Raw genomic sequence first — 22,845 nt, 5'->3', positions numbered from 1 at the left:
CAAAAGCAGTTACCCTGTAATAATAGGGTCTACTAAGAAAGAATAAAGCAAACAAACAAAACCAAAAAAAAAACAGCAAAATTTGGATCTATTTTGCTATGCACAAAAATAAGTCACAGTGCTAAAATCTTGCCATGCATATCGTAATTACAAATCATAACTTTGCATTCTTTCACTGAGTTTGAGATATGTTTTATTTTTGTAGGATGTCACATGTACTTCAATTTGAAGATAGAAGCAGAAAGGTGAAAGATGCAAGCATGCAGGATGAAGACACTTTTGAGATCTATGATCCACGGAATCCTGTAACTAAGAGGAGAAGAGAAGAAAGCAAGAAGATAATGAGAGAAAAAAAGGAAAGGAGATAAAAAGAATGTAAAGCTAGCCAGAGCTGCCTTGAAAAGTGACTGCAATAAAGCACTGGCTGTTTTGTAAGCTGTAGTTCCTAAAAATATCACTGGACAAGTGTGAAAAGGAATCTCTCAAGAACCTGTCGTGCAGTTTTGAAGCTGAGCTATCATTTGTTTCTTAAGTTGTGCAGTCAAGTGCTCTCAGTGTGTTCATTATCCAACCTCTCTAAAGATTTTTAGAATTATGTATTTAATAAAACAGCTGACTTGACTTTTGTCTGTACTTTAATTACGATAGTCACCGTCATTGTGTAATCAACAAATGATAATCAAAAAGTTTTCAACATAAGGAATGAGAATTTGTCTAAGTAAGGGTGAAATGAGAAGATAGAAACCCCATCTGCAGCCTTTTAAGATTTTCTGAAAGTATAATTTTTATTATTTTTATTTTTTTTTTAAAAGGCGTAAAAAGTAAACGCTGCCTGCCTGAACCACTCTATCACAGAATTAAGACGATGCACTTGCAGAACTCCTTCGAATGGTCCCAGCTTTCTTGAAACAAACTAAGTTTAATTTGAGAATTTGGTTATTTTCTCCCTCTTTTGAAATACCTATTCCAATACAGATCCCAGCTTGGGAAGCTGGGATAATACACAATTTGGGGAGTGTTATTTCACTATCCGTACCACATGAACAAAAGGAGAATCTGAATGTACCGTAGTGGTTGCTTAAATTGTTGCAATACCAGAAACACATCCCTCTGGTAGAGTTTTCACTGTAAAGTAGCTGGTAATGAAGATTGGTTTGTTAATTAGTCCAGTACAGAAACAAAAAAAATGTGATCAGTCTCATTAAAAACATAACTCTGTTTTTAAAAATTTTTTTACAATCTAAAAATGAACAGCACAAGTTTCCAATTTATAGACTTGCCACAGATTTCCCCTCCCCCAGGTGCCCGTATTTTTACAGAAAAATGGGAATTTTCAGTGCTCCTTCCTTAGAGCGTTTCGGATGCCGCAGAAGCAAGGACTACCCATATGGGCAACAGCTAAAGAAGAGTGAGCACGAAGTGAGCAAGGTCATGAAAAAGTGCAACCAGAGGAGTGTTTTGCTGATGTTGTTTTTAGAACAAGTTCAGTAAGGTATGGTGTCCTTATCAAGCTGCCACTGCCAAATTTCTTGATAGGGTCTGAGGTGTGAGATACATAAACCTGCATTGGTGGGTTAATATGGCCCAAATGTCAGAGGTTACATTAATACACATTATTGCTTTAATGCGCGGTGCAACCTTTGAGATAAGAAGAAAACTTGGAGGTGTGATGTGAGATGCTGTATAAAGCTGTCATTATCCTCCTCTCAGGCTAAGTGAATTATACTGTACCATGGTGTAAAGAAGTTAAGAGGGGTTACAATCTTAAACATTGTCATTTACAAACTAGTGAGTCAAAGTTTTTTAATCATTAAGTCATTTTCTGTCGGGCTGCTATTTGCAAAATCAAGAACATCTCACGTCACGTGCTGTTATCTCTATTCACTGCTTTGTTTGTGGAGAAAATTTTAAAACAGTCATTACAGGAAATGAGCATATCAAACCCCCATTCTGATGGGGACGAGAGGGAGGAAGAGAGAGTGAGTGTGTCTGTGCGTGTTGGCAGAGGAGGTCAGCATGGGGAAAGTGAGGGCTAGATCTCCAAAGCAACTTGAGCATCAATTCCAGGAGACTGCTACTGCCCCTGTAATAGAAAAATGTTCTAATTACGTATTTTTCCTGTAAGCTAAAGTAGGATGTATGAGTCAATGATGGTCAAGTTGACTAACACCCATTTTAGCTGAATCGTTTTGCTGACTACCTGCAGCAGCTCTGTGTGTGCTGTATTAGATGATTCCTAGTTTTAAGCATTAGCCAGGCACAAGGAGAAAAGCTGAACTCGGGGTTTAGGGCTCTGCTCAGTAGAAAGAGGTCTGAAAGGCTGGACCTTGCTGCACAGGACTGATAACGTCACAAGAACAAGAGAGTAACTGCTGATGCTTTTGTGATAAATGAAGTGTGTATTGAAAATCAGTAAACATTTTTCCAGAGATAATGTATCTTATGTAATTAATGCTACAGCTGAAACCAAATGTGTTGCCTGTTTAAGCCAGTTCTAAGTACTACACTGTTATGCTTCGTGCTAGGAGAGCACAAGGGCTGGCCCCCGTGGAAGGATGCGTACCCCAAGCAGTCGTCTTCCCCATGTCCAATGAGTATCACTTCAGGTGTAATGGACATTTACTGCATTAAGCCCGGGTTCCCAGTAGTAAGCTGGCATGCGCTTTACACTAAGGCTGGCTATCTGGATACAAAAGAGGAAAGCCTTTTGGAAAGGAAATGGGGTTTGGTTTCAGGGTTTTTTTTAATGAGAGTTGGGACCAACTTCCCTGGCAGTTTGCATTCTGTTCTGTACCAAATTCATACATAAGAGTGAGGATATTTGGATTAAAATCCTTCAATTTTATTGTGATTGTGAATGGAAAATCTACTTTACCTTGATGATGGCTAGCACCTCACCTATCTGTGAGCACCTAAACATGTGAGTATAATCTCTACATAGTTGTAACATACAACTAGGAAGATTTGTCTATGCACTACTAATACAAAACCAGTGTTTTGACACTTACTTGTGAAGTTTTCCTTCCTAAAAGATGCTAATTATGTGCACAGATCATCCAGCTTGAAGATGCACACCACAATGCTGGTATGTAAATAATTTCTGTGAAAAAATCACTTTAGAATTGCAGGGTATGCTCTGTTTCACCACCACCACCACCTGCTTTTTTGATTGCTCATTTCAATAAGCTAAAAATGGTGTAAGTCCAAACTATGACTGAACTTTGAGTTAGAACACAAAGGTCAGGGCTACCTGTTTTTAGTGGCAGCTAAATTGCAAATTCAATACATGAGCTTTGCTGTCAACACAGTGGGCCAGTGTCGACAAACAGTCTGTGAGACAGAGTCTGTCCAGTCATGCCTGCCTTCCATGTAATGGGGCCTTTCATTTCATTTCAAGTTTAACTTTCCTAAATGAAAAGAAAAGGTGGGGGAAAAGTCTTACATCCCTGCACAGAGCATTCTGTTGGTAAAGTTGACATTTTTGTTTCCGGACCAGCTGGATTTCAAGCAGATAAGGTCCTTCTAGGCCACATCTGGTAATAGCAAGATCCTCAAGAACAGCTCAAGGCTTGCCTCACAAATACTGTCAGTGAAGCCAACAGCTAGTACAATGTGCCCTTTCTGCTTTGGAGCTAAAAAAACCCTGAAGTACAACTGAAGTTGGTTTATTTCTGCCAAATAGCCACTACGCCGAGGCTGCTAGGGGTGTAGTCTGCAATGCCACATTACGTAGCTTTCCCTGAGCTGCTGGCTTGCAGCATAAGCAGGTTTGGGAAGAGGTTGTTCCAATACTGTCTCCTTTCCCCAGTAGAAGGGTGTCAACTCTAATGATTAAAATAACTGCACACCGATGTTGTCTGCTTTCGTCTAGAGGACCTCAAGTTTGCAGGAGACACAGTTATGTTTTGGCAACATAAAAACTAGCCTCAGACAGAATGGATAGCTCCAGACTCTGCCTCATTCTGGCAGAGATGTGTGTCTGTCGTTACTTAAATGATGACAGACTTGGGCCGTTAAATGAGGGGACTCCTATGTGTGTATTCTCAGTAAAAGATGTAGATATTTGCTTACACCTTTCACTGTAACAAAACATGAGCTGATACACAGTGGCTACACTTGTAAGGTTCCTGCTGAAGTATATACAGCACAGAGGATGTAAACTGAAAAGTGAGACTATGTCTCCTGACGTTTCTTATCCTGTAGAGTGTTAGACCAACCAGGAACATCTACCAAATGTTGCAATGCAAGAGGCTGAGCACGTTATATAGCCAGGACGTACATTGGAAAGAAATGACACTGAAGTTCCTTGAGGAGGACTGGGAGCACTAGTGACAAGTGCAGCCCCCTGCTCCCTGCTTCTCTCTGCTACTCAGCATACACGTGAAGTCATTCAGGCGGGCAGGAGGAACTGCCTTACCGCAGTGCTGTTGCTGCTCCCATGGCCTCCTCTTCCAGCAGGTACATTACCCAGGCTCAGTTCAACAGCTGATTTACCTTCCTTCTCAGGCTGCACCTCAGCCCAAAAAGTCCATGAGTGCATGCTTATGACCATCAACTCTCATCCCATTTTTGAATGCAGATGATCATCTCTTGATAACACACTCCTGCCCTGCCAGTACCATAAGCTCGCCATATCTCAGTCTAATGGCGTAAAGTGATTCCCCTTCAGTTATCCCGGTCGGACATGCCACATTCCAGCTTGCAAATTCCTCATGCAGACAGACAGAAACCTCGTACCCACGATGGGGCTCTCTTATTGATAACCTCTGGTCACAAAATCTGCAAGGCACCCAGGGCAGGTGACAGCCAGCCTGTCAGTGGTCAACAGCCTGTGCACCTCAGCTGCTGACACAGCAGCAGCTGTGCACAACAGCAGCTGAATTCATTTTCTTTTCTAAATTAATTTTCTTTTTCACAGTACTGTGAAACAAATACTTGTTTTTCTTGACAGGATTTCTCTTCCACTTCAGTATCCATCTCAGATGGGGTTTTTCATTTGATTTTACACTTTCTTTTTTTTTTTTTCCTTTTTAGAACACTCTCACGTGGCACGAGTTTCGTTTATAAGACACAAATTGGAAGAGTATGTTTAAAAAGGTACTGCACACTTGTGCAGGTCTCTCTTATGCATCTCGTATAGGTGTGTAAGAATTGCTTTTTGCCTCCCCAGAATTCACCACCACACTCTGTCATCATCATGCCTTCCCTGTCAGCCACTATTACTGAAGGGCCAGAGAAAGGATTTTTACCCTCCTCCTCCCCCTTTTGAAATGATTAGCTATTACATTTATAGCTAGGCTCTGCCACACTGTCCTCTCAAACTATCTGTATGTCTCTGTGTGCTTGGCTTCCCAGTTCAGAGCTGGAGAATCTGTACGCCAAAAAAAAAAAAATCTTACTTTTTTAATTCCTGAAACATGTACTGAAATAGCATTGTACCAAAAATGCTTTCTCTGTTCACTCTTGATCCTACCTTTAAGTCATACATAAAGGATGAAAGCTGGAAGCTGCTAGAAATACCTAATATGCCAGACTGTTACACTAACCTGACATTATTTGACTAACTATGAAGCGTCTTCTACTCAGAAAGATCTGACCACAGAATGAAGATCTTCTGATTGTAACCTGTAATTGGTATCTGGTACTCCTCCAAAGTAGTACAGAAGTCTGAAAGCTAATTTTTGGGAAAAAAATTCAAACCTATCCTTTTCCATGTTTTTAAATACAAATTGGTTGATTGTAACCTTCTACTCCTAAAGCACTGTTAAAAAAAAGCACAAGGACCCTACCTTAATAACTCTAAATTTACATACAGGAAAGGAGACTACAAACAAGATAGCACTTTCTCAAAAAAAAAAAAAAAAAATCTGTTCTTAAACCTCAATGCATCAGGAAAAAAGTTGCATTTTTATGAATAAACTCTCCAAATCTAAATGCAGTATGGGGAAGGTAGGGGGAAAACCTACAGTTCTTGACTTAAAACATCACATGGAAGAGAAAACAACTCTTGATATAGAGAGCTTCTACTATGGTTCCTATTTTTAATTTATGAAATACACTGGCTGTGGAACAAAGCAAGATATGACAGTCATATTGCTCAGTCAATGGGAGTCATGAACTTGAAAGTCCAGTCCAATATTCATGAGGTTATTTAAGCTGTACACTTGCTCCCCTTTATGATTTGTTTGTAGTAGTAAAAGGGCACAGTTACAGAATAGCCTTAGCATAGCCTTTAGTTCTGGCAGCTTCATTTTGGCAGCAATAAAGCATTAAAAGCTGAAGTTCTTTATATTGAACACAGACTGGACGATCACATCTTTGCAGCAGCTATTGAAAACTTGGCTCTAAAATCATGTATGCACTTCTTCAGAAGCAACTTCTGAGTCAAACAGTTTTTAATACAACATTGCCTTCGAAGGATACTTCTTTCACCTGCTTGGACTGAGTGCCTCTCCACGTTCTTGGCAAGTGGTGAGAGACGCTGATTCACAAGTGACCTTGTATTTTTCCCATTTCTTCTTTTTTGCAGCTTCATTGTGTGAATAGCCCGTATCATCTGACCTGTATTATCAGGTAGTGTGCCCTTCTGTCTCTGAAGTTATTTCACTGGAATGGCAGAGAATAACAGTCAGTATATGTATAGTCATTTTAAAGAAGATTTCCATTACAGCTACACTGTACTGTCCCTTACATTTACAGAATATACAAACCAAAAAGTTTACACATTAAACGCAAGAATTATTTCAAATGATAGAGCATTGGTGGGTCCCATTTGTTCTTATGAACTGGAATAGACTTGGCAACATAGTATAGTAAGCATGACCATCTGAATAATGATTCAGGGTGATGAGCTGGTAAATGGGATAGTCAACTGTAATATCTATCCCTGCCCTACAGACTAGGAAGACAGTTTTTAAGATGATTGACCCTTGAGGGGAAACAGAAATATGCATGTTTTAATAGAGAGCAAGCTGTTGTCATCTAGAGCACCCAAACAATCAAGTTATCCCTGAATGACACAGAAGAACATTTGAGAGAGCTGTAAAAGAGAGAGGAAAAAAAATTTCTGACCCAACTATTCCAGACTTGCTTATATTTATAATGTAGGCAGAAGAGTTCCTTACAGTATTTCATATTATTTTATTTTATGAAGACAAAAATCATCAGACAGAAAAACCACGGTAAGCAATGCTTGCCTTTGCCAAACAAAGAATTTACATAAATGTCTGCAACTAAAAAAAAAAAACCCAAACCAGCTTACTTCAACCTCTAAATCTGATGCACACTACTGGGTTTTGTTTAATTTCAGGTGGTTTCACTGCTACAAGATGAGACCTCATATACCGGAGGGACCAGAGTATACTACCTCACTGTCACATAATTTAGGCTCAGTCATACCTCAGACAGTATTTTTACAAGGTCATTTTGCAAAAGTATGTCTAACCTATCCAAATGACAATATTATTTATGCCAAAGGTTTCGCTTTAGGGATGGAAGTATTCCAACTACTGTTTAATAGGCTATATGGAGAGGCTAAGAAAACATCATTTGTTGCACACACAGCTTATGTATATAATACAGAACTAAAGAGTACAGACTGATCATTGGCAATACAGCCTAAAACTGGCCTCAGTGAAAAAAGCCACAAAAGCAATGAGCTTTTGAGTTTTCCTCTCTGATATTATTTTTGGAATTCCTGAGCTTAACCAGAAATATGAATGCACAAGTGAGAAATACATCTGAATTCAGTAGCTACCTGGATACTCAAAATGCAAAAGATGTTTTTCAAGAGTTTGTAATACAGGCGTATGACTTTTTACAAGTAGACAGGACAGCATATTCTCAGCTACAGTCTTAGAACAGGGAATGGACAGGAGAGGAACGATAGGAACTCCGAGAAAAAGCTTTTTAGAAATAGTGAGGTGAAAAAAATACATTCTTCATAGCCAAAGTAATTAGTACAGACCAAGTGTTTCAGAAGGCGATTAGAAAGTAAAGTAGAACAAGCACATTTCTTTCTTCTCAAGTTCTGTTCTTAGAAGACAAGCTTCATCCATGGACTTTATTTCTGGTCAATTTGTAAGAGTTTTTTTCGTAAACTACACTTCTTCAGGGCTGAAAACTGCACTGCAAATTGGTCATTGTTACTGACTAAAATTATGGTGAGAATGCAATATATTTTTATGGTGTGAAATCTGCCTATATATTAGTACTGATTCTTTTAACCTGTGCTGTTTAAAAGGCTAGTTCATTCAGGAAGTATGGCATTTCATTGCAATAACAGGAGTTCTAATTGAATACTTATCTATTCAGAAAGCTCAACACTTAAAAACTGGAAAAGGTGTTTGTTCCTCTATGTGACTCTATCGTTCTTATCAAGGACACTGGCATTATTCCTTAAAGAAAGCCACTTGCCCACTGTCAGAATCTCTTCAGTCTGCCCAGAAGGATCCTGATTCTCATGCTGTGAGTGACTGAGATTACACCAAATCCACACCAGACAAGCACTGCCATATGCACCAGAATGTTACAGCACTTGAAAATCAACTGGCATCCAAACAATCCCAGTGCATCAGACTCATTAGGGTATTGTAAGAAAGATTTGGAGGAACAGAAGCTCAAGAGGAGACCCCACAAGTTGAGGAAGGACCTGGAAAAATACTGCAACTGTGTAAGGATCTTAGCTGGGCAATCATGGTTGATAGGCATGGGAAAACCCAGCCAGGCATTTTGAGTAAAAGTGCACAGCATAAGAGGCTTCACAATACATAACATATCCACTGCATAATAGTCTATGATAGTTCTGCTTTCAAAATAGAAAATTAATGTTTATTTACCCTACAGAACTGTGGAATAGCTGCCATTCTTCCTCTGTCGCCGTGCCATTCAAGTCCATGCTTTTTGACAGCACCAAAACATGCAGAAATTTGGGGCTTTTTACCATATGAGAAAAACTGCAGAAGTGTATGCAACCATTTTTTTGGTTTTGAGAATGCTTTTTGTGAGCTGTTAGTGAAAGCAGCTACATTACCGAGACTGGCACCAGACAATGGAGTGTTGCTCTCCCACATCTGGCCATTCTAGTGTTTATGTCTGATCTTTCAGTTGTCAGATCACAGGTTTAGTTCAGGTTCCAAACAGGAAGGGGAGAGGCAAGGAAAGAGCTTCGATAGTGACAAACTATTTGCTATTTCCACATTAATACCATGTGGCTTTTGGAGGAGTGGCCCCCTGTGACCACAGAAAACCACAAGCATTCAGATCCATTTAAGCAAGCCAGTAAAATATAGTTTTAGAAGAAAAAATATGTTAAACTACTCGGCTGAAGGGCAAGTTCAAAGACACCTCGCACAAAGATTCAGTGCCTCAAGTTATCTATTGATTTCTACCTTCAATACCTGAAGTACACATTTTCTGGATGGTGTGAATGCATCTAAAAAGAGAACTTGGAGGCTGAGGTGTTATTTATTCACAAACTAGTGAATAAATATGCACTATACACCTCAGAGATATAGGCAACATTAGGAAGGGAGATACAGGCATCATGGAAAAAAGGGTGATATTGTACAAAAGTTAAACCTGACTGAACAAAAGTTAAGCCTAGACTCATTTAAGAGTAGTGAATTAATCAAGAACCTTTAGTACCAGAGGCTACACAGACAGCGAGTGGGGCTTTATATGACACAAGTATTCCTGAAGCTTCTGTTTTCATGCTTTTTTGGCCCTGTGCTTACATACAGCACCCTCTTTTTACTGAGTTTTCCAAATAACAATTACATAGCCACTAAGCGTGATTTCAGGTCAGAACAGACAGGACATAATCCAATGTACCTACATAATTTAAGAGGGAGGTTTGTCTAACCTCTCTCCCTCAATAATCCACATCTCCCCAATACAGTCTTTTCCAATGCATGACCATTCTTGCCCTCACAAATATTTTCCTGAAATCTTACCTAAATCTCCCTTGCTGTAGCTAAGCCTATAAATTCTTGTACCACTCTGACTAAATAACCTTTTCCTCTCTGCAGCATTATTTTATGTATTGGAAGATTTATCATGTCTCCTCTCACCTTTTTCTTCTCTAGAATAAACAGTCCCAAATTTTTAGTCCTTTCTTTAACAGTCATGCTTTGTATATCTCTAAATCATCCCTACTGATCTTCTGTGGCTTTTACCCCAGCTGACCTACATTCTTCTTTACCTGTGGTACTTAAAGAAGCCTGGACACAGTAGTCTAGCTAAAGCCTTACTAGTGCTAAGAAGAGAGGAAAGAATCTTAAGTTACAGGACTTCTGTCTATTCATCCAAGCATGGGCTTTGCTTCCTTTTTCTGCATTGACATAATTATTTTAATGATGTTCAATTTGTGAACCATTATAATTCTCAAATCCTTTGCTAGTAACCTACTGGTTAGAAGTTATTTTTTATTTTTGCAATTGATTATTCCCAAGAGTGGTATTTTGTATTCATCTGTATTGAACTGCACCTTATTTTGGGGGGATGTTTCTTTCAATTAGTTGCTATCATGAATTCTAGTCTTATACTCCAGCATGCTTGCAGGCCCTTCTACCTGTAGTTTCACGTAGGCAATACTTCCTACATTGCTTATCAGAATGCCATATGAGATTATCAAACTATCAAACGATTAAACTTACATTATTTCTCTGCTGTTTCCAAGCCCTGTTACCATACTCTAGAAGGAAATCAGGTAATCAAAGTAAATTCATGCTATCAAAGCTAAGTGCAATTTCATCATGTTTTGAAGAATAATATGAAGTGAAAAAATCTACTCCTTGGAAGGAAAATATTTTCTGAAATGCAATTTATCCTTAATAAGATATAGTCTGTGTAAGATAAAGAATGCTTTTCATAGTTCACTAAATCCAGCAGCATGAACCAAATTAACAAAGAGTTGAGGCTTAAAGCCTGATTAGCCATTCAGTTACAGGCATTTCTTTTCCCTAGGTGTGTCATGAACAGTAGCAATATATCCTCTGGCTGCAAATTGCGAGAATATGCATACCCCAAGCCTCAAGTCCTTTAAACTGTCTGGATGAATGTGTGAAACTGAATCAAAAGCCAGTTCTGGGTGTGAACAGACAGTATGATGGAGGTAAGCACTACCGAGCTTTCTCAATCTTTTTATGTCAGCAAGGATACAGAGCTCCTTCTGAAAAAAAGGTAGCTGTAGAGGATTATTCTTTGTGTTGATATAGCAAATTGTGTCATCTAGACACAGTAACTAAAACAATTTCATTTCCTATATGTCTTTATATGAATGGTTATGATTCCTCTTACCAAGGAAAAAGGTGAAAAGGCAAAGAATCAGAGTGTCAGAACAACTGTTCTCATCTGCCATTTGATAACTGATCTGCCATGTGTGCACAAAGGAAGGGAACGCTTCCTGCAATTGTTTTCAGACTGATTTCCACATGGTTCTTTACACTTTAGTCAAGTGTACTGCCACTGAGAGGAAGCCCATATGCTACAGAAAAGGAAGATAAGGGAGATGCTAAATGTGTGAAATACTTAGTGGTGACTGTGAATGTAAAACAGCATTTCACATATGTGAAAGCCAGCTGGACTTAGGGTGAGATAATGGGATGTTCTCTAAGAAGACACCCAGCCTTGCATGTGAAAACAGAATCTGTTAGTGGTCAGGCTGAGGGTGTATCTCTTGTCTTTATCTTCTGAAATATTGGACACATAATCAGAATGCATCTTCTACTTGAATTGTTGTAACTAAGCAGGTCCAAATATATCTGTCTTGTGCAATGCATCTAGCCCTTGATTCTGGCACCTTGATTTTTCTCTGTACATCAGTGAGACTTTAGATAGCCTGATTTGGCTATCTTCTCAGGATCAAAGAACATATTTTTGTGAATGGGGTCTGGTAGTTCATTAAACAGAATCCAAGAAAAACAACACATATTGTCTTGAAAAGTCTGTTGATCCAGGAAGAAATTGCCTTTTCTTGTTCCTGCTGGCATACCAGTACAGTTTAGGGAAGTAGTGTTTCCATATATTGCTCTAATCCTGGGAATTAGTAGAGCTATCTGTTACAAGGTACAAGTAAAAAAGACTGACAGTTGTTTCCTGGGAGATATTGGTACTAGAACGTGTTTACTTGTTGGTATCAACACAGTCCTTAATGCTCTGCTGTTGACCATTTGTAGGGCCCATGCTCATGCTCTCCCATCCCATGCTCAAAATTTTGACCATTCTTAAATCAGACACTTCTTGAACAGAGCCACTGCTTTCCTCAGACCCAAATAGAATCACAGAATCATAGAATAGCTTGGGTTGGAAGGGACCTTTAATGGTCATGTAGTCCAACCCCCCTGCAGGGACATCCTCCATAGATCAGGTTGCTCAGAGCCCCGTCCAGCCTGACCTTGAATGTTTCCAGGGATGGGGCATCTACCACCTCTCTGGGCAACCTGTGCCAGTGTTTCACCACCCTCATCGTAAAAAATTTCTTCCTTATGTCTAGTCTGAATCTACCCTCTTTTAGTTTAAAACCATTCCTCCTTGTCCTATTGCAACAGGCCCTGCTGAAATGTTTGTCCCCATCTTTCTTATAAGCCCCCTTTAAGCCTGAAAGGCTGCAGTGAGGTCTCCGCGAAGCCTCCTCTTCTCCAGGCTGAACAACCCCAACTGTCTCAGCCTTTCCTCATAGGAGAGGTGTTCCATCCCCCTCATTTTTGCGGCCCTCCTCTGGGTCACAGTATCATCTAACTAAATGAACACTTCTGCATTTCTTCAACAACGTTTTTTCAGTGGACATTACCTAATCAGAACAGATGTGGCTATTATAAGAGTAGTTTGTGCCTTAGGTGTCCAAATTTTTGTTCCCAGGACAATAAGAAACAGCTGGTCAAACAACCATCAGGGATGCATCCCCTAGAAAAGGCACACACTAGACTCATTTTTCTGAAATGAGAAGATTTTTAACATGACAAGCAAGGCTGAAACCCTCCACAATAGGATCCACAGAAACTAACTTGTTTTCAGGTCTAAGGAGAAAGATTAAATATTCATCTTTTCATGATTGAATGAAAGCAGTCCTGCATCAGGGTTGAATTGGAGTCAGACTGTACCACCAGCCTCTCCACTCCCAAGCAGAGCTTAGAACGTGTTGGGCAAAACGTGGCCATGACCAAGTGCTGCAGTCTGGGCTGTGCTTCTGAGAAGCACATTACAGAAGTCTGTCTTAGCTGGAAACACTCGCACGCTGCTTCAAATACAATGCTAACTTATCACCTCTGTCTGCTTGCACCTCATTTCTGCTTTGATGCTGTGCATTGAAAAAAGAAAATTGTTTTCTTGCTAGAGCAAAGCACTAGGTGTCAGAAATAAAGAGCACTACTTCTTTATACACTGCTTGCACCAAAACAGTTGCTTTTACCTAGTGTGATATTATTTTTACTTACTTGATATTAGAAGTTATTGTTACCAAGTAGCTACGTTTGTTTTGGGGTTTCTTTTTTGGCCAAAAACTGTCTTGGAGGAACACCAAAGAAAAAAGCATATTTTAAACCTTCCATCTTATTGGGCTGGCTTTTACTAATGTGACATTTTTCTCTTTACAAGTGTTTTTCCGTAACGCCCATGCCAAACTTACTCTTAGGCTGCAGGGAGGCAGAAGACAGACAGGGACAATGCTATTTGAAAGCAATTCAACTCACCTCCAAAGTAATGCAGCTGTAGTCTCTTCCTACATTGGCCCGTGCTCACAAACAAAAATTAAATTAAGTGCTTGAAGACAGCACTTCATTCCCCTGGAATCCAAAGAGAACATATCCCTGCTCAGTACTTGGACCTTGGTTGTTTTTCGCTTCCAGGTAGAACTTTGGGAAGTCGCAGGTATTAAATACTGACCCAGTATTTCAAGGAGACCAGCTCTCATGCTCAGGACTTTAGTTTGAGACTAGTTAGAGGCATAAAAGCCATTCTGAAGTACTTGGGAGTTTCAAAACTGATAGAGTCTTGAAACCTGTAAACATTAAACTACAGTTTTTAAACTTGAGAAAAAATATAATCATGCATTATGGTGGTGTTTAGAGGTTGTTTTCTGAATTCCCTTTCAACAGAGTTCTGGGAAGATTTTTATGGAGCAAATCCATTTGATACATGAAATTGATTGAATGCAAATACAATTAAAATAGGTTAAGATGGATTTTCTGTGTTTCAGCTTGGAGATTGCTGAAGAAATAGTCTCAGGGCAGATTACAGAAAGCTTTTTCCTCCATTCCATAATCAACATATTATGGCAAGATCACAGAGTTAGTACGCAGTATTGCACAAAAATTAATTTTGAACTGTAAGGCATATGAATGTTTTCTCTCTAAAGTGAAATAAAAGGATGTTTAATAAAATAAAAACATGTTTAAAAGCTAGTGGTACAGAAAAATCCCACTAAGGGCTCACAAAATGGGCCCTCATGTAAATCAAACTTCCAACTATATTTGTGCTAAAAAGAGATAGTGCTTCTACAGAAAAGAGAAATTCTCTCTCTCCATCTTATTAGAAACTGTTGAATGGAAAGTCAGCTGCCCTGCAAGGAGTCACCGGGGAAAAAACTTCATTCCTAGCCTTTAAACATAATTACTGCGTGAAATAAAAGAATTACCATATGAAATAAGTCTTAGTCATTCTTTCAAAATAATTTTCATCATACTTTCAATTCTGGAGTCATCACTGGATTTCTTTATAGTATAAAAGATCTATTTAGAGTTATATATAGCACTTAAAAGCAAGAAAAAGAACAAATATGAGGGAAAAAAATAACCAAATAGATTACACAGCACAGTTTCTCCCTCATTTCCCCTCTCTCTTTCCACCTTTCTAGAGTTTCTTTAGAAGCCCCTTTCCCCTCAGACTTCCTTATTTTCAAATTTTAGGTTTCTTCTATTTCTTCTTTCAGCCACTTTCAATCATTTATGAGTCCTGGCTAACCAGGGAGGACCCAGTTGACTGGCGGTTAGCAAATGTGACGACCATCTATAGGAAGGGCTGGAAGGAGGATCCAGGAAACTATAGGCCTGTCAGTCTGACCTCAGAGCCAGTGAAGGTTATGGAGCACATCATCTTGAATGTCATCACACGGCACGTACAGGACAACCAGGTGATCAGACCCAGTCAGCACGGGTTCATGGAAGGCAGGTCCTGCTTAACCAACCTGATCTCCTTCTATGACCAGGTGACCCGCCTAGTGGATGAGGGAAAGGCTGTGCATGTGGTCTACCTGGACTTCAGTAAAGCCTTTGACACTGTCTCCCACGGCATTCTCCTAGAGAAGCTGGCGGCTCACGGCTTAGACAGGTGCACTCTTCGCTGGGTAAAAAACTGGCTGGACGGCCGAGCCCAGAGAGTTGTGGTGAACGGAGTTAAATCCCGTTGGGGGCCGTTCACGAGTGGTGTTCCCCAGGGCTCAGGTTTGGGGCCAATTTTTTTTAATATCTTTATCAATGATCTGGACCAGGGGATCGAGTGCACCCTCAGTAAGTTTGCAGATGACACCAAGTTGGGCAGGAGTGTCAATCTGCTTGAGGGTAGAAAGGCTTTACAGAGGGTTCTGGACAGGCTGGATCAATGGGCCAAAACTAAATGTATGAGGTTCAACAAGGCTAAGTGCCAGGTCCTGCACTTGGGTCATAACTCCATGCAATGTTATAGGCTTGGGGAAGAATGGCTGGAAAACTGTCTAGCAGAAAAGGACCTGGAGGTGTTGGTCAACAGCCGGCTGAATATGAGCCGGCAGTGTGCCCAGGTGGCCAAGAAGACCAATAGCATCCTGGCTCGTATCGGATACAGTGTGGCCAGCAGGAGCAGGGAAGTGATCGTTCCCCTGTACTCGGCACCTGTGAGACTGCACCCCAAATACTGTGTTCAGTTTTGGGCCCCTCACTGCAAGAAAGACACTGAGGTGCAGGAGTGTGTCCAAAGAAGAGCAACAAAGCTGGTGAAGAGTTTAGAGCACAAGTCTTACGAGGAGCAGCTGAAGGAACTGGGGTTGTTTAGCCTGGAAAAGAGGAGGCTGAGAGGACACCTCATCGTGCTCTACAACTACCTAAAAGGAGGTTGTAGCGAGATGGGTGTTGGTCTCTTCTCCCAAGTAACAAGTGGATGAGAAGAAACGGCCTCAAGTTGCGCCAGGGGAGGTTTAAGTTGGATATTAGGAAAGATTCCTTCACCGAAAGGGTTGTCAAGCATTGGAACGGGCTGCCAGGGGAAGTGGCTGAGTCACCATCCCTGGAGGTATTTAAAAGACAGGTAGATGTGGCGCTTAGGACCATGGTTTAGTGGTGGACTTGGCAGTGTTAGGTTAACAGTTGGACTCGATGATCTCAAGGGTCTTCTCCAACCTAAATGATTCTATGCTTCTGTGATTCATTGATGCTATCCTTTCTCTTTGCAAAGCCACATGTTTGTTTTCTCTTGCTGCAGTTAAATATAGCAGCCTGACTCCACCTGACTTCTGTGTCTCCTCTGTACATTCCCCTCTGCCTCTTTGCTAAGAGTCTTTTACATCTGGCTACAAAGGTAGAAAACCTCTTTCTTCCTCACCTTAAAAAATAAAAAAGGTAAAAAAATCCCAGGACACTGCTGGGGCAAGAAATGACCCTTTGCATAACTGCATTCTCATATCCCACCTCACCATCTATCAGACCTTCTCCCTTAGTTACATCACCACTGTAGCTCCTGGCCAGGGGCTGTTTCTTTAGGACAAGCCAGCCAATACGCCACACACTACTGAAAAGGCCAAGTAAAAACCTCTGGACATTTACCCTTCCCCTGCCTCCTCGGCATACAGCCTCAGCTAGCTTCTCTTCTATGGGAGGCTCCAGGCTTGCTGCCAATTTGGGGACAAGATGAGTTGGATGATACACATGTCAGGGTACAAGCATATTCAGCTTTCCTTTAAGAGAATTAAGACAGGAAATCAGACACACATTTGCACTTCAGTATGTGCCAATAGTTTAGTGCAAGCTAATGGCAAAGGCCTCACACACAGCAGCTGCTGTCAAGGCAGATATAGTATCATTCAATACATTTTTTTTGTAAAACAGACAAATCAGAAGATTTTTGTATTATTTACAGGCCCGCCTTCTCATTGAGCCTCGTTTGCACTGGTCAGAATAGCACCAAAATGCATAAGGATTGGCCAGTTTCCTTCTACTTAAGCCATTTCAAAATGGGGAAAATTCACAGCTAGTCATCGTTCCTAGGAGGACTGTCCTGGCTTAAGAGCACCAGCTCAGGTTAGGCAAACACTGAGAGAAAGGTACTTTTTTATGGGATCATCTACAATCCTTCAACATCCATCCAGAATAAAGGACCTCAACAGCCCCCCTAATGGCTTTGGACAGTGGGAGATAACTCAGAAAGGACATAGACAAGGACCATTAGACACATCTGAGAAATAAAAGATGCCCCTTTAACACCAAATGTACAATAGAAGTACAATAAACCAGCAGGGTCAAAAGCCCTTTTTGCTTTTTAACTAGGAATCTCAAATCCAGATAATGGGCTGTCTGCCCAGGAGCTCAATGAAACCTGTTCATTATCACAGTCTCCAGAGTGATATAAACAAGGCATTCCACCATTGGGGAGGGGAGGGAACAACTTCTTTTGAGCAATAGAAAGCAACAAAAAAAGGAGACATAACCTCCTGTTCCTTAGTGCTTCTGCAGGTTCCTATGACAAGCAGCTACTCCCTCTCACCATCTGCAAGTACCAGTCCAGGGACTTCACTCACTCTCTCCTGGACTAACATAAAGGATGCAGTAGGTGCCGCCTTCTCAGGTAGCCTGGCTGGATTTCCAAGTGCCAACGCTGGTAGGACAACTCACCCTTTTGGCTGCTCACAGGAGCATGAACCCAAAAATGGGAGGGTGAGCCAGCTCTCCCAAAGTAGAATGCTTGCATTTGACCCTCTGCTCCCAATCCTGGGTAGTTCTTGCATTCCCCACAATCTTTGTAGAAGCAGCAGAGTTCCTAGATGTAACACTTAGCACAGGTTTTCTCCCTCAGAGAGCGATCATCAACCACAGCCCTGCTGACACAAGCTCCTTGGAGTGGTCTGCAAGATGGTTCTCTGAAGAAAACATGGAAAAAGTCTGCCTTGCTGATTTTACTACTGTGCCCTTCTGGCCAAAGGGCCTTTCTGCATGCACACGCAGTTGCTGGGAAAGGTAGTCTGCTGAAATGTATAGATGGCCAGCAGTTCCCATGGTCGTGGCCCTGTCCTATACTTTGTTCCTACCCTAATGCTCAGCGGATGATGAAGGTCAACCCTAATGCTCAGCGGATGATGAAGGTCACTGTAAAATTCAATTCCCTGCCTAACCTCAAAACAGCATCTCCCCTGTCTGGGCTACAGCAGGATCATTGGAGTCCCCACTGAAACGTCCTAAACACCCCATGGCAGATGCCTGGCAAATCCAGCAGGAGTCTGAGTGTTCACAGAGCGAGTAATTCCTGCTGCCAGACAGCCTTAAAGGAGGGGCCTGTGAGTGTCTTTAGTACCTGCTGGGCAGTAACTCATACCAAATGCATCTAATTGGAAGAGACGCCATGCTACCACCACCACAGAGTAATCTTAACACACAACCAGACACCAGCCTGGCTAAGAGGCAGCAGCGAGTCTCACCATCATCCATGCTGGAGGCAGCATGAGGGTGGTGGCATGGATCTTCGCTTTGACTTGCTTTTCCTCCCCTCCCCAGCAGGTGCAAAAGGATTTTTCTCACCCCACAAGGATGGTGTTTTTCACAGCTACAGGGTGAGCAGTAAGGTACTTCCTCTAGTGCTCCTGATGCCATACCAAGTCTAGGAGAAGGGCAATAAGAGGTTACTGTTCTCTACCTTGGAGACACTGTTCTTCAGCAGTTCATTTTAGACTTTTTTTCCAACAAAGTGGTCTCCAATCCCAGCTGGGCCCTCTAGGCAGTGGTCTACATGCCCTCCTGAAGTTGTATACTTGCTCTGTATGGGGCCATGCTGTGCCTCTCTTTTCTCTTCACCAAGCAGTAGGTGCATGAACAAACATGATGGGCAATTCAGTACCATATCAACCAAAGAAAAGGCCTCTGCATTATGTCTGTGCCACTGACTTTGAAGATGTGTGTTATGAAGTCCTGGCAACACAACATGTGAGTGTGCTGGTACAACCAACCACACACACTGTACACCGTGAATACAGGGAGCTCTCTAGTGAAGGCTCCACAAACTGCATGTGGGTAGACTCAGAAAGCACAACCTGGTTGCCAAGGCTTTGTCCTTGCTCCATCCAAGCATACAAGTGCTCTCACAGTGTCCTAAGATTTGGACAGGATAAACAGACAGGAAGATTAAATCTCCGGGAGGCCATGTCAGTGGCCTCACAGGACAGCTCACCCATGGTCAAACTTAGGTCTCACTTGAGGAAGAGTATAGGGATTTTAGGATGTCAGTCCAAAGAGGAGAATGATTACCAAAAAATCACAATAGAGGCTGGAAAAGCCTCTGAAAGTGTGCAGAATATATGTAGATGCTAAGCACTTATGAAAGGGGATATGTTACTGAAAGTGTCTGGAAATCAAATCTTTTTTTTTCATCTGCAAGTGAGAGATTACTATTCATCATTTGATAGATCTCAGAGGGAAAGGGCAAGTATAACTAAACCTTTTACAGTTCATGCTTTTACCTATAGTGCATTTTCATATGCCTAAATCAGATCTGATCATTTAGATTGATTTTGCATTTCCCAGTCTCCTGTGGGATTCATTTGCACTCAGCCAATTTTCATTCCATTCCCCCTCTCAGACCAAGTAACGTACTACAATGCACAAAAAAAAAAGCACCAGTGCCATTATAAAATTTAAAAAACAACTCCAAAAAACCCAACCCAAAAAAAACCACACTACACACCAACTTTAAAGCATGCAGTAAAAGCTTTTAAAATTGCAAGCAATGTGATTGTCTTTTTGTTTGGATAATGATAGGAACAGTAATATTTTTTGGCTAAGCCCTGCAGTTCTAGGCAATTAATAAAGAAAGATTTTAAAATATAGCAACATTATTCACTTGGCAAAGAAATGCATATTTAGAATTACTGAAATAGCTACAGGTGGAATTTTATAGATCCCCATTTAGTTGCATGAGGAGAAGTTGCCTTTATGTGTGCTGTTTTGAAAAAAACACACAGCAGTAAAACAAAATTCTGTAAAAAATCAGAATTTGCAGGGTGAGCAAGGGAGAAGGGGAGCAGGTTGTCAGAAATTTGTATTTCCCAGAGGAGGAAATGGATAAAGAGATACGGGACAAAACCAAAACAATGAAACATGTAAATAAAGACAGTGTCTAAATGGAAAAAAAACAGAGAAAGGATAGCAAAAAAAAAAAAAAAAAAAAAAAAAGCAGCATGCTGTCAAAACAAAAAGAAAAGATACAGGAAGAATGCTAGAGGATCAAAGAAGAAACCTAGTGATAGATGGTTAATATGCTGCAGGTCTAAATTATTTTTTCACAACAGTTCACACAAAGGAAAGAAGATAACAGCCTAGGGACTGAGGCATGTTTTCCTAGGCTTGGGGGAGTGAATCGTTGAAAGGCATTACCCTCATCATAAAACAGATAAGAAGTCAATTAGAACTACTGAAAGCCAACAAAGCACTAGACCCAGATGACTTAAATCCCCAAATTATGAAAGCGGAAGAAAGGGGAACTGGAAACCTTATAGAAAAGATTTATGACAGCTTACTGAGAACAGGGTATTACTAAAGGGCCGGAGAAAGAACTGATGCAGTTACCACATTTAATAGAGGAAAGAAGGAGCCAGGGAACAAATGTATTCAGCTGTAGGCACAGATATAGGAAATACTCACTAGGAAAGATAAAAAAATTGCATGAGGCTGAGATGAGATATGGAAATAATAAGGAGAAAGGGAGGACAGGGAACACACATTTGCAAAACTCATTATTTTTGGTTTCTTTGGATATCTGTTCGCCTTCAGTATTGATAGTCTAACACTAGGAAAGGGCATATGTAGTAATGGCCATTTAGCTGGGTTTGAGGCAAGAGTGTAATGTGCAGCCAGAGACAGTCTCCCCCAGATCTGCATTCACAGTTGTTAGTCAAAGAGAGCAGTTCTTCCTCATAAAGAATCCAGCACAGGCAGCTGCATCAGTCAGTGGAGCATAAACGTGTTCATTCCAGCGGCAGGCTCAAACCTCGGAGAAGCAGAAGTTAATTGAATAACCTGGCAGACACATCTGACCACTTAAGAGCAGTTTCAAAAGTGCCACAAGGCATGAAGACATGTAAATAATCCTTCAGAGAATACAGAGCAGCAGCAGAACACCATTGAAAGACATATGAGTCACAACTCAACACTGAAGGGACACTTTCAGAAGTGCCCTTAATAAGTAAGTGCTTTTAGAAGTGCAGACACCACAATTTGAAATTATTTGCATGGTCAAGGCAAGTTATAAGGGGAAAACATTAAAGAGATTAATTTGATTTAAGGTAAAAACACAAAAAGCAGTAAGGGCATGCTTGTGATCCCTTCCCTTTCTCCCCCTAAACACTCTGACAAATTCATCCCTCTAAATTACGCTGTTAATTTACTCTGGACATTAATTTGTACTTCCTATTTATAAAAAATTACTAGCTTCAGAAAAAGCAAAGTCTCTAGGATCAGAAGGTCAAAAATGCCTACTTACATCTTTCTATTTGTGTATTTAGATTCTTGAGGGCAAAATTAGAGCTGCCAGATTTTAAAATACTCCAAACACTAATTTTCTTGCTATAATGTGATTTGGCACATGGAGCTGAGAGTCAGGTAGTCAATAGCCCACTAACTCCTTTAAAGATCTTCTCACATACCACTTCACATTACAAGTTGAGAAAAGTGCTATACAATCAATACACTGAAGATATTTTTCAAAACGAGAAGTACGAATGTTTCCAACAAAATGAAGCTTATAAAAGCATAACCAGAGTTATGGGAAAAGACAGAGCCACAAGACAGCCTTTATACTTAAATAAATGTACAATCTTCAAAGGCCTTCATCTTTCTTATCAGCAAGCCTGTGCACACTCTCGTCCAGAGTTTGTCACACAATCTTTTCTAAGGGGGGAAAGAGTGCTGTTAAAAGACTGGCGCACTTCGTCGGTGTGAAACAATTTAAAGAAATACTACTATTTTTAGTTTCAGTAAGACATTTAGTTCATTAAGTGGCACTTCTAGCTGTCCTAATCACCATGTCTACCCCTTCTTATAGCCAACATTTCTGATCATCAGAAAACTAAAATAAGCTTGCAACATATACATCATCCCCACGGTAACAACAGGGATAAGAAAGGGCTGGGTTCACCGAGGAAAAGAAAATCCAAAGCCAAAGAAAGATTTACCATGCAGCTCAAAATGCTCATATGAGCACCAACGAATAAGAACCCGGTACCACACTGGAGTCAGACATGTTTTATTTGTCTTCTAAAAAGTGCCTAAAGTATTTGTGTACTGAACCCATGTACCAAGATCACAACAAGAGATTTCATAATAAGATCACACATCAATTAACATGCAAAATCAGCAGAACTACCAAAAAGAATTCTTGAAATATAGGATAGCAAAAACAGCATTGGAAAAATGATTAAGGGCACTGAATTAGGAAAGTTGGGACACATAGGTAAGAGGAATGCTCGAAGTTCAAAAGCTAGTTTTTAAATGTAAAGACTGTGAGAAGAGAAACAAAAAAATAGCCATAATACTATCTCCAATATTTTATAAGAACAGTTCTTTGCAACTCCGTTGAGAATAGTCATCATCTGTCATTTAGTATCTGTGTATTCACAAC

At 40.6% G+C, this 22,845-nt stretch overlaps 1 protein-coding gene across 2 annotated transcripts in view; it reads left to right on the top strand.

Annotated features, from left to right (window-relative positions):
- Window positions 1-621, top strand: part of CWC27 (CWC27 spliceosome associated cyclophilin) — a 121,268-nt gene extending 120,647 nt beyond the window's left edge. For both annotated transcript variants that reach the window (XM_075136181.1, XM_075136182.1), the window contains exon 14: window positions 206-621. In XM_075136181.1, coding sequence (XP_074992282.1) covers window positions 206-368 — 163 coding nt within the window. In that variant the 3' untranslated portion in view covers window positions 369-621. The remainder of the gene's footprint in view (window positions 1-205) is intronic.
- The last annotated feature ends 22,224 nt before the right edge of the window (window positions 622-22,845 follow it).

This window comes from Calonectris borealis, chromosome Z, assembly GCF_964195595.1.
Source record: "Calonectris borealis chromosome Z, bCalBor7.hap1.2, whole genome shotgun sequence".
Taxonomy (NCBI): domain Eukaryota; kingdom Metazoa; phylum Chordata; class Aves; order Procellariiformes; family Procellariidae; genus Calonectris; species Calonectris borealis.
The sequence above is the reverse complement of the archived record's forward strand: the minus strand, read 5'-3'. Positions and strand labels throughout refer to the sequence as shown.